The 13,020-nt window shown below is 36.1% G+C and overlaps 1 protein-coding gene across 1 annotated transcript; it reads left to right on the top strand.

Annotated features, from left to right (window-relative positions):
• Window positions 1–10,021: 10,021 nt before the first annotated feature.
• Window positions 10,022–10,894, top strand: LOC126691004 (uncharacterized). Its single transcript, XM_050386089.1, has one exon. The coding sequence runs from the start codon at window positions 10,022–10,024 to the stop codon at window positions 10,892–10,894; it is 873 nt and encodes a 290-aa protein (XP_050242046.1).
• Window positions 10,895–13,020: the final 2,126 nt, after the last annotated feature.

Below are 13,020 nucleotides of genomic sequence, written 5' to 3'. Positions count from 1 at the left end.
TAACGAAAACCCCCTTCTCTACGACGCGTACTGTCCTCTTCCCGAGATTCAATAGAGGCTTGTTCTTTTTGGACCTTATTTTCACATACATGTCCTGGTTAAATTTGGTTGTCATTCCTGCAAAAAGGAAACACTTGTAAAAAAAAAAAAAAAAAAAAAAACCGAGGGCAAAATCAATGATGAACTAAAATGCTTACTTTTCTTCTCTTCAATCTCAATTGTGCGCAAGATGAAGGCAGAAGGTTTCGAGCCCAGGCAGTACAAAGCCAAAGTACGAGGATCGATCAAATCTTCGAAATCGTCAATTGACTTCGCGTATTCAATAGCAGCCTCAACTCATTGCTTGTACTTGCTCTTAAGTTTGGGTCGTTTCTTAACTGCATGAGACAATGAACATAAGAATTAGTGACAACAGAATGAACACGAAAAGAATGAAGGACAAAGGACTGGTAGAAATAAAAATGCATCTAGACTCGGGGTTCTCCACCAACGAAGCAACCTAGGGAGATCACCCCAAACCTCACCAAAGGGAGTCTCTCATTCATCCCCGGACACAAAAAAGAATCGAGACTTGCAGTATTTGAATGACGAGGGCAGATCCTGGACAATCCTAGTCTTCCTCTCCCAAGGCACCAATTCAAAGTACCCATGTTCCTTGGACTCCTTTAAACGATACAAATAAACAAGCTCGTCCACCTTAATCATATCTCCTTCAGTAGCAGCCAGCCATATCTCCATACAATTAGGATTAAAATGAAATTATCCCTTCTAACTCTTTCTATTCACTCCATATGGCTTGTTGATATTAGAACTTATCCTTTAGAAAACTAGGGCAATAATGGCAAAATACCCCTTTTGCCCAAAAGTTCCAGCAAAATGTCCCTGTTCTAAAACTATTTAGGAAAATACCCCTATTTTGAAACTCGATTTTTAGAAAATCAAGTTTCAATGAAAAACTTGATTTGGCAAAAATCGAGTTACTTGAAAAAATCTAAATGGAACTTGAGTTCCATATAGTGGGGGTTTTTTTTTTTTTTTTTGATTGCCTATAACTCGATTTTCTAAAAATCAAGTTTTTTATTGAAACTCAATTTTTAGAAAATCGAGTTTAAAACATGGGCATTTTTCTAAATAGTTTCAGAATAGGGGTATTTTGCTACATGTTTTGTGCGAAAGGGATATATCCCCATCTTGGCCGAAATCTAGATTAAAATGAAATTATTAAAACCAATGATGGACATGGCCAATCCCCAGTGGAAAAAATGTGGGTACCAAATTTGACAAGTAAATATAGTTTTATGAAACGAGTTGGGTCAGTTATGTTCAAATTTGACTTGACTGGGTTCTAGTCAAATTGAGTTTAGGTTAGAAATTTATTTTGACTAAAATATGTTGCAATTCCTATGACTCTTGCGTGATCCTTTTTAACAAGTCACAAGTGATTCATATTTTTTTTACACATACCTAAAAAAAAAAAAAAAAATTGTATTTCTTTCTATACAAATGAAAGAACCAAAAAGGAAAAAAAAAAAAAAAACACTCAAAGATAAAAGTTAAATAATATATAAATCCTTAAGTTTATAATCAATGGACCAGTAGTATAGTAATTTCAAAAATATATAAGAAAATAAAATGTATAAATATGTTAAACATGAAATAAAGTTGAATCAAATATAAACTGAGTTTGTTTTTGAATTAATTTCCTTTCTAAAAGCTTATTTGTGAGATATTGACAAAATTATAGTTGTACTAAAAAATAAGTCATTTAAAAAGTTGTACATAAGACCACCGAGGGTGGTTGGTTTAGTGGTTATGAGCTCCCTCCTAAGGGTTTGAGAGGTGGGGGTCTCGGGTTCGAATCCCGCAATGAAAAGCACCTGGAAAATAACTCTATGCTCTCGGCTCATACTCACTAGTGTCCTCGATGGAGCTAGGTACACAGGTATGGCTCATCTAAATCTCTTGTTTCTACAGACCCAAGCCTAGTGGGTACAGTGTCATTATAGTCACACGTCGGTGGAAGGCACCAACTCAAGTTGCTCCCCATTACTTATTTTTTTTCATAAAAAAAAAGGTTTTACATGAGTAAATAATCTAAAATGTTTGTTTTTTTAAACAACCAAACTCAAACCATTTTACAGCTTTATGAATAAAATATGACATGTTGGGTAAAGAAAAAACAAGTAAATAATTAAGAAGAAAACATGTAATGAACTTATGAAAAAAGTTACTTGATATTATTAGTATTTTTGACATTGAAAACAATTATTTTTGACAATTGTTCATCAAGTTGACAAGCAAAGTCTATAAACTTACATTGAAAATAAGATCATAATAAAAAAGGCTAAGTTTAAATTTATAATAAAGATTTGATGAGCGGGTCAACTTGGGTACGAGATTGACTAAACTTGGTGGAGTCAAAATCAACTACATATCATAAATTAATTAGATTAAAATGGGTTTCTATTTCTATTAGCCATACTTTATTTATTTATTTTCTTTTCATTTGAAGACGGGTTATCAAATTGAAGTATGAGTCTATAAGCAAATAGAGTAATATTAGTATTACATACACATCAAATTTGATTTTTTTTTTAATGTATGTTAAGTTGACAAGTTTTCACTAGTTTTCTGAGCCAACATAGTTTTTTTACTTATATAATTAACAGTTTACCACGTCAACAAATATAAAATCATTTCTTATATATATATATATATATATATATATTTTGTCTGCATAGACTTTCTCAAGCAAATAACATAGGTGGCCAACATTGAGGGAAATAGAAGGGCGTTGTACTTGCAAGGATGCCGGCATGACAAAGTGGCGTTCATATTTAGTGAATCACTATTTATGTAGGAAATGTGTTGCTGCCTCTTCCTGTTCACATCATTATTCATTATTATTATTATTATTTTATAGGAATCATTATTCGTTATTATTATTATACTAATAAGTATGATCCATGGCAGCTGCAATATCTTAATTATAACTATGTTAGGACAAAATTTGGCTCCAACTTTGTCAATCATGTTATTTCTAGAATCTTAGGTTCTTTGGTTTATGAAAAAAAGAAGAGCACGTGTTATTAAATTCTGATTTTTTTTTTTTTTTTTGTGGTCCAGTTTTGGTAACGGGGCAGCTCAATTTCGCTTGAATTTGTTTAGAATTGTTCAGTTTTTTATAATACAAATGTTGGGTGTGTTCTAAGTGATAACTTCTACTACAAAAATAAGCTAAATAGTAGCAAAAATAAGTTAAATAGTAAAAAAATGACTTTTTCAGCCAATGCCAAACACACTGTGGGGGCTAGAAAAATATGTGGTCCAGGCCTACTTAGAGTAGTGGGTCGTGCCTTTCAATCCTTGCCCAAATCAATAAAATTTGTAAAAGAAGGGAACGAACAAAAACAGAGGGCTTAGCTTGAGGACATCAACTAGGAAAAATAAGGTTTATATTAAGGAACAAATGGCTATCCCTCTCTCCTCAAGTTCTCTCGAGAAGACTAAGTCTGTATAAAAGTAATATTGTTCACTTTCTTCTCTCAATGTTCTTCCTTTTGATTTCTTTTCTCTCTCTCTCTCTCTCTTTTATATTTTTTTTTTTATCTCTTTTCCAATGCTCTCCCCTTTTCTTATATACATCTACCTCCATCACATCTCCACCATCCATTTCTACCTAACCTCCTTCCTTTTTTGACACTTGTTACCTTTCACATTTAAAGAAGATGGTGGAAGGAGTTTGCTTAGTTGTGGCTTACATTGTTCAGGTCACTTTCTCATTAATGCGGCTAATAAAACTGTTGTCTACCATTTAATGTGGATGCAACTGGCTACACCAGGCCAGAAGCTTCCCTACTGTCCACTGACTTCCACTCTTTTCAAATCCTAGCTCCCACTTAGAATACCACAAAGTACCATGATTCATTTCTTCTCCTTCTCGAGCGGCTTCCTTCGTTAGGCCCATGGTTGGCAGCATTTCCACGTCAATGCTGCGATATTTCAACTTCATCCTCAGTCCTCGGGTCAATGCTGCAACCCTTCAGCTTCATCCTCGGTCCTCAGGCACCCACACACACCCTATAAGATTTGTTCACTTTTTAGTTTCTCCAATGATATACTTTTAAAATTAAAAAGTGCCGGAAGACTTTACTTTGTAGTTCATTATACATTTGGATTAAAAGAAAGTTCTTTTAAATCTAATTGTGTATTTGAGGAATTCTTTTTCTGAATTTTGTTTTTGTAGATTTTCACATACATGGCTCTTTGTAGCAAAAGTTAACGTGTTTTCTATTAAGAAAAAACAAAGTTTAACTCTAAATATGTTTATAAGTATCTTTTTTAATCTGTTACATGACGAGTTATAATATTATCCATTGTATTAAACAAGTCATGTGATTCATTAAAAAAATTATGTGACCAAAACTACATATGGATAGTTTCTTTAATCACCATATGTTATATTTTTTTTTTTAGGAAACAATAATATTTATCAAAACACACAAACATGTCCCACATCACTTAGGTCTGTGTTCGGAGATGAATTTATAACTCACTCCGCGACTCTAACGACCGCATGCAATTTTGGAGTTGGCGTGTGAGTTTAAGTCTTTATTCCATTCTGCTAAGTATTCAGTCTAGGTTTCCCCTTCCCCTATTCCAAATCAAAAAAAAAAAAACACACACACACACACACACAAACATGAAAATAATATATAGAGTTTTTTAAACAGGCTTATAATATATTACATAATTAGAGTATCACTACGAAAAGGTCTAACCTTTGTAGTCATTCCTTATCACCATAAAATTGGAGTAAGATAACACAAAACATGTTTGGAACCAAACTTTTTTCTTCCATAAATCAGTTGAATAAATGAATCTACAATTATATGGATATTGTTTTTCTTTTCTTTTCTTTTCTTTTTCTTTTTTTTTTGAGAAGGAGGATATTGTTTATCTTTAGAATAAAAATTTGCTAATCTGTAATATATGTATACATATATTAAATCTATAATAATATATAAAATAAAAGATATTTAATTTTTGGTTGACCTTGGTGCGTGTGTATATATATATGTTCCCATAAATTAAATTTATATTAATATATAAAATAAAAAATGTTTATCTTTTAGTTGACCTTGATAAATTAAATTTTCTTTAAATAGTTGAACATAATTTCATTTACAAATACAATTAGAATAAATTTCATTTAAATTCCCATTATGATTTAATAAAATAAAATATATAAAAAAATCCCATTAGGAGAGTTCGCGGATTTCCTTTTAAAAAGATCAGTGGTGGTACCATAATCTTTTTTAAGGGAGTCAAGTTAAATATATTGTATATGTTTTTATTTATTTATTATTATTTTTTTTTTTTAAGATAGGGAGCCATTAGTATTTAGTAATATTATACATTTTTATGAAAATTATAAGAGAGAGGAGGGAATTTTTAAAAGTCAGCGGGGCACCCCCTCATTGTGATCACTCTCTTGACTTGGAAAATTCAATTTTTATTTAAAGTCACAATCATATCCTCATTTTAATACCCTTTGACAAACTAAAATATAAGCTTTTCTAGTAAAGTGCTTGGGCTAGTATTTAATTGTTTTCATATTTTTTTTTAAAAAAAATTACAAATCTTTTTTTACTTGAATTCTTTTTTTAAGAACACATTTTGATCCACAACCCAAGAGATTTGGACAGTGGTCCAATAAGCTCAAAACAATAAATTTGTTAGAGAGTAAGCTTGTTAATGAACGTTCAATGAGTTAAAGTATAGATCATAGTAAGCTAGTTGGTGTAAGAATGAATTAGACAAAAAGTTTGAAAAGAAAAATACTCCTCGGTTAGGTCCGAGGATGGTATGTTCTTAAATATTTCTCTCAGACTTATAAAAAATTTTAAGTTCTTAGTTACACAGTAATTTCTTTCTAGTTTTCTCATGATCCCCCCATGTAATGGACTCCCCCTCCTTTTTATATCCCCTTTCCCTCTTTCATCTTAGCCACCCACGTGTAGAACAGATTGCTAATCTCATTGATACTTGTCCCATCGGCACTTTCCTGAAATCTTTGTGGGTAGTTGTGAGGCTAGAAGTCACTGTTCAGGTATCACTTTCACACTAATGCGGCCAATTGGTTAGGTGTAGAGCATTCAATTTGGTGGTAGCAGCTTTCTTCTCAGATATTTCTCAATTCTCTGTTGACTCACTTCTCTCTGAAACTTATACTCCCAAGCACAATTGTCTATTGCCCAATACTTGATAGATGGTCGAACTTTAGGCTTCCACTTTGTTGGCCAAGGAAGGGTGGCTCCTCGGACAACGTCACCTATTTATTATGACCAGACCTCTTCCTCGGCCCAATAACTTACTTTCCTTCACTAAAACTTGTCTGTCCTCGGGCTCTTTGACGTCCGCAAGTGCGGCCCACAGCCCAGTATTCTTATCTGGGCCTTTCATCCTACAGTAGCCCCTCGAAATTCTACTATTTCTCTCCTTGTGGAAAAGTAAAGTTTCAATTTTAGGTTATTGTACCTCCCACGCTTATGACATTTCCTTATGTGTAGGCGTCTTTTCACCTGCAATGGGCACACTCCTGACGCTTTGGCATCTGGGATGCTTTAGCATTTACTTCGCATGATGCCTTGTCCCCCATGTTCTACGGTATGATGAAAATCATACGGTGGAGATTTTCTCTAGGGATTCAAGTGGGAACTTTCCCGCTTACTTTCCCCTCCTATACAAATTGCTTGAAGAGTCTAGATGCCCCACTTTTTGAATCTTCAACTCTCAAGAACCAGTCCGAGGTGCTCTTTCCTATATTTTAGTAAGTAACCTTCAACCCACCTACTTATTTTTAGGACCTTTTCTTTCTCGGCCTCCTAATTTACACCCTATTCTTCTAATATCCTCCACTCACATCTCAAATGGGTAGAACAGTGCACCTAAACCTAAGTACCCCACCTGGTTTCCCTTCTCGTGTTGGGCAATGAAGTCCATCATGTCATTCACTCGAGACAATCAAGAAATCTTGATCCATGCTCTTGTTATTTTCGAGGAGACATGAGATGAGTCTAACGTCAGGAACCCTAGTTTTAAGGTAGTATCCCTGAATCTTAAGGAGCTGACAATTATACACCTAGTTAAAGTTGTGATGGGTGAAGTTTACACCCATATTTTCATTGAGGTTGTCTACACTACCTAATATCCTAAACATCTTTGGGGAACATTGGGTCGGGTAGAATTGGTGGGCAATCAAGAAGTCCCTAGTTACTCTAACCATAAGGATCCTCATCCCTCCCTCTATAAAGGCAATCATAGGGATTACCACCTCTCCTTCTGATCTCATGGCATGCCATTCTCCTTGAAGGCAATGCCGGATCGAAACCCCAGCTAGTATGTTATAACGGGCCTTAAAGCTCTCTATGCCTTCTAAGGTGTCTGCTAAGCTAGCAAATCTACCCATTTGAGACGTAAGTGGAGAATATTAGAAGAATAGGGTGTAAATTAGGAGGCCGAGGAAGAAAAGGTCCTAAAAATAAGTAGGTGGGCTGAAGGTTACTTAAAAAAATATGGGAAAGAGCACCTCAGACTGGTTCTTGAAAGTTGAAGATTCAAAAAGTGGGGCATCTAGATTCTTCGAGCAATTTATATAGGAGGGGAAAGTAAGCGGGAAAGTTCCCGCTCGAAGCCCCCAAAGAAAATCTCCATCGTATTATTTTCATCATACAGTAGAACGTGGGGGACAAGGCATCGTGTGGAGTATATGTTGAAGCGTCCCAGATGCCGAAGTGTTAGAAGTGTGCCCATTGCAGATAAGGAAATATCATAAGCGTGGGAGGTATAGTAACCTAAAATCAAAGCTCTACTTTTCCCCGAGGAGAGACAACGTAGAATTTTGAAGGGCTTTTGTAAGGATGAAAGGCCCAGAGAAGGATATTGGGCTGTGGGCCACACCAGAGGACGTCAAAGAACCCGAGCATAGACAAGTTTTAGTGAAGGTAAGTAAGTTATTGAGCCGAGGAAGAGGTCTGGTCATAATAAATAGGTGATGTTGTCCGAGGAGCCACCCTTCCTCAGCCAACAAAGTGGAAGCTTGAAGTCCAACCACCCATCAAGTACTGGGCAATGGACAACCGTGCTTGGGAGGATAAGATGCAGAGAGAAGTAAGTCAACAGAGAATTGAGAAATATTTAGGAAGAAAGTTGCTACCACCATATTGAATGCACTGCACCTAACCAATTGGCCGCAATAATTTGAAGGTGATATCTGAACAGTGACTTCTAGCCTCATAGTTACCCACAAAGACTTCAGGAATGTGCTAATGGGACAAGTATCAGGAAGATTAGCAATCTGATCTACACGTGGACGGCTAAGATGAAAGAAGGAAAGGGGATATAAAAGGAGGAGGATTCCATTACAGGGGGGATCATGAGAAAACCAGGAAAGAAATTACTGTGTAACCAAGAACTTGAATATTTGTATAAGTCTGAGAAAAATATTTAAGAACATACCATCTTTGGACCAGACCGAGGAGTATTTTTATTTTCAAACTGTTTGTCTTATTCATTCTTACACCAACTAGCCTATGTGATCTATACTTTAACTCATTGAACGTTCATTAACAAGCCCACTCTCTAACAAATATATTGTTTTGGGCTTATTGGGCCACTGTCCAAATCTCTTAGGCTGTGGATCAAAATGCGTCCTTACAATTTTTATTTAGAATTTTTCTACTCATTGAAGAAAGTAATAGATTTTGATTGATAAGGTGTGATGTGGTGGAAAATTGTATAAAACTAAAAAGAAATAATTATTTCTAATATTGATGTATTACTGTTAATGGAAGACTATTAATTTAGTATATTCGACTAAATTCAAGCTTAATATTATTTTAATTGGTTTTTAGAAAGCCACATAAATGTGATGGAGATATATTATACATTGTATTTATAAGCCTAAGAAGCTTTTGGAAGAATAAATAATTTCAATAAAATTTCTAGGAATAAACCGAACATGTGAATCTTACATCCTCAAGAATCTTGTAAGCTTTTAATCAAACAAAATGAGGATGTTAGATTTTATGAAAAAATAAAGAAATATAGAGAGAAGAAAGAGAATGCAAGAATTACATATTTTGGCTTAATGACCTACATACACAAGATAAAACTACAGCTACACTTTCATTATATTCTCAAGTTTAATACACCCTAAGCAGAGTATATATAGGAATCGGAAGATAGTTCTAGGTATACATGAGTTTAACAGTATAATTGGGCCTCCTAGGCAATACACAAAAATAATAATATGAAAAATAACTATATTTTGCATATAAGTTTAATTAAATACCGAGAATTTAGATTAATTTACATGAAAAAAACGAGGAAAAGTGGGGCAAAACTGAGAGATTTTTTTTTTTTATATTCTAGATTTGAAAAGTATGTATGCACAGAATTGCACGATATGGGTTTTATATTTCAGTTAACCAACCATTTAATTTTCAAGATTTTGAAAAGTGGTTGGCCTCCAAATGACAGTTTACACGTGAGCTGCATGGCTAATAAACGAGACAAACGATAAAAGACATCAAATTATACTTATATTATTCTAAATGATATTGGCGTGATAAATTTAAGGAGCCAACGTATCAGAGGCAATCACGCAAAATTTAAGGAGCCAATCCAATGCAGACTTAATTGGCGTGATAAATGGAGGTATTAATCAATCCGTTCCACCAAATCAAACGGAATCAAAGGGTGATTATTCAGGGCTCATAAATGCAAATCAAAACTCAGCATTTAGTGACCATATTGTACAGAGGAGGTGGAAAAGAATTGAACGTGTGGCACACGCACCGGATATTTACCCTAATTCACAAGAGAACACAACAACCAAAAGAAACAGAGATGAAGACTTGGACCAGCCGGAGTTACCTAGCAAGAAATTGCAAGTTTCAATGGCAGAGAGTCAAAAAATCACAATGGTGGAGGCTGCGAGGCAGCCCCGCCAAGATCAATGAGCATTATTGTGTGGAACTGTCGTGGGCTTGGAAACCTACGTACAGGGAAGGAACTCGAGGTAGTGACTCGGGAAAAAGATCCCTCCGTCGTGTTTTTAGCCGAAACGTGGGCGGATGAAGCAAGGCTAAAAGAAATAAAACACAATATAAGCTTTGAAAATCTCTTTTTTGTTGACAGGAATAATAGAGGAGGGGGTTTGGCCATGTACTGGAGAAATTCAATCGATGTTACTGTGGAGTCTTTCTCAAAAAACCATATAGATGCGATCGTGAATAAGGGCAAGGAGGATGCATGGAGATTCACAGGATTCTATGGAGAGCCAGTGACACATAAACGCTTTGAATCATGGGATATGCTTCGACAACTAAATAACCGGTTCCATTTGCCTTGGCTTTGTGCCGGGGATTTCAATGAAATAGTTAGCAGCACTGAAAAATTAGGGGGGAATAACAGAAGTCACAGCCAAATGCAGTTATTCAGAGATGTTATTGATGAATGTGGGTTTATTGACTTGGGCTATGATGGATCACCATGCACATGGCAGAAGCACTTTGTAGATGGTCACTCCATTTGGGAAAGACTTGATCGTGGAATGGCAAATAATGAATGGTTCTTAAAGTTTGCTGGCACAAAAATATATCACCTCTCCTCAAATAATTCGGACCATTGCCCTCTATGGATCATTCCCGATGGTCTTGAGGTACCACAAATCACAAAACCTTTCAGATTCGAAGAAATGTGGCTAGCAGATAGGGGCTGTACAGAAATTGTGGAAGCTGTTTGGGCATCCCATGAAGAGGCCGAACCTACTGTCAAAGTGACCAGAAAAATAAAAAAATGTGGGAAGGAATTGCATGCATGGAACTGAACCCATTTTGGGAATGTGAGAAGTGAACTAAAGAAGAAAAGAAAGCAACTAGTTGAAGCCGAAAAGGAAGCCATGAGGACAGGTGTAAATTTCAAGATTAGGGAACTCAAAAAGGAGATATGTGATCTAGAAGATAAGGAGAACCGAATGTGGGTGCAAAGATCAAAAGTCTTATGGGCAGCAAATGGAGATAAAAACTCTAAGTATTTTCATTGTCGAGCCACCCAAAGGATGAGGAAAAACACTATCTTAAAAATCAGGAAGGAGGATGGAGATTGGAGTTCTGATAGTGAGGCCGTAGCAGAGACCCTTACTGCATACTTTCAAGATTTATTCACCTCAACAAATCTGCCTCTTTGTGAAGCTGCCACTGACTCTATCAATAGGGTGATAACAGATGAAATGAATGATCAACTCTCCTTGGAGTTCCAGAATTGGGAAGTGCAGCAAGCTATAAAGCAAATGGCACCCCTCAAAGCCCCCGGACCAGACGGTATGCCCCCATTATTTTATCAACACTATTGGGACTTAATTGGTGAGGATGTTTCACAATCTGTACTTACTTGTTTAAATTCAGCTTCTTTACCTGCACATTTCAACCATACATTCATTACTCTCATCCCAAAGAAAAAAAATCCAGAGCATGCTTCTGAATTTAGACCCATTAGTTTATGTAATGTATTGTATAAGATTTTTTCAAAAGTCTTAGCAAATAGGCTTAAAAGAATACTACCAAAAATTATCACTGAACATCAAAGTGCTTTCACTAAAAGCCGTCTCATATCTGATAATATTTTGGTAGCTTTTGAGTCTTTACACAGCATGCAGAAACACAATGGAAAGGATGGATTCATGGCAATCAAGCTTGACATGAGCAAAGCCTATGATAGGGTGGAATGGCCTTATCTTGAAGCTGTGATGAGAAAAATGGGGTTCAACGACCAATGGATCAAACTTCTCATGCTCTGTGTCACCACAGTCTCCTATTCCATTCTTGTCAATGGAGAACCAAAAGGCTTAATCCATCCATCCAGAGGCATCAGACAGGGTGATCCTATCTCTCCATTCTTGTTCTTGTTATGCACAGAAGGTTTGCATGGCCTAATCAGTAGAGCAGCAGCCCAAGGTGATATTAGGGGCTATTCATTATGTAGAAATAGCCCTCGGTTGACTCACCTACTATTTGCAGACGATAGCCTGTTGTTCTACCGGTCAACAAACCAAGAATGTCAAAGGATTTTAGAGATCCTTGATACCTATGAAAAGTGCTCGGGGCAAAAAATAAATAAAAGTAAAACCACCATCTTCTTTAGCAGATCAACTTCAGAGGATATGAGGGGACAAATTAAGCTTGCTTTGGGGGTTCCAGAAATAAAGCAATATGAAAAATACCTTGGTCTTCCATCTTTAGTTGGAAGAAACAAGAAAGCCAGCTTCAATTACATTAAAGAAAGGGTCTGGAAGAAAATCCAAGGGTGGAAAGAGAAACTCTTGTCACAAGCAGGAAGAGAGGTCCTAATCAAAGCAGTAGTTCAGGCTATATCTACGTACACGATGAGTTGCTTTAAGCTTCCTTTGGGTTTATGTTCAGAAATTGAAAGTCTCATTAGAAAATTTTGGTGGGGACAAAAAGGAGATAGGAGGAAGATACATTGGGTGAAATGGGATACTCTATGCTGCCCAAAATCCGATGGTGGTATGGGTTTCAAGGACTTAGCTCTCTTTAATGACGCACTTCTCGCTAAACAAGCTTGGAGACTCTTGCACCACAAAAATTCCCTCTTCTATCGAGTTTTCAAGTCCAAATTCTTCCCAAATTGTTCAATATTGGAAGCTACTGGTTCAGCCTCAGCCTCATATGCTTGGCATAGTATCCTAAAGGGTCGGGATGTACTGTTGAAGGGAGCTAAATGGAGAGTGGGCTGTGGAAAATCCATCAGTGTATGGCTGGATGCTTGGTTACCACCCCTACACCATCCACGAGTCCTATCACCACAGGTTGAAGGCTTTGAAGAATTGAAGGTTTTTGATCTCATAGACCCAGAATCTAAAAGCTAGGATGAAAATCTGCTACGTGGTCTATTTGTTCCTGAGGAGGTGAGTTTAATAAAGAGCATCCCATTATG

Source organism: Quercus robur, chromosome 7 (assembly GCF_932294415.1).
Source record: "Quercus robur chromosome 7, dhQueRobu3.1, whole genome shotgun sequence".
Taxonomy (NCBI): domain Eukaryota; kingdom Viridiplantae; phylum Streptophyta; class Magnoliopsida; order Fagales; family Fagaceae; genus Quercus; species Quercus robur.
This window is presented reverse-complemented; position numbering and strand designations above follow the sequence as displayed.

Bases quoted from the DNA above. Each gene is read 5' to 3' on its own strand.
- LOC126691004 (XM_050386089.1), top strand. From the start codon at position 10,022: ATGAGCATTATTGTGTGGAACTGTCGTGGGCTTGGAAACCTACGTACA.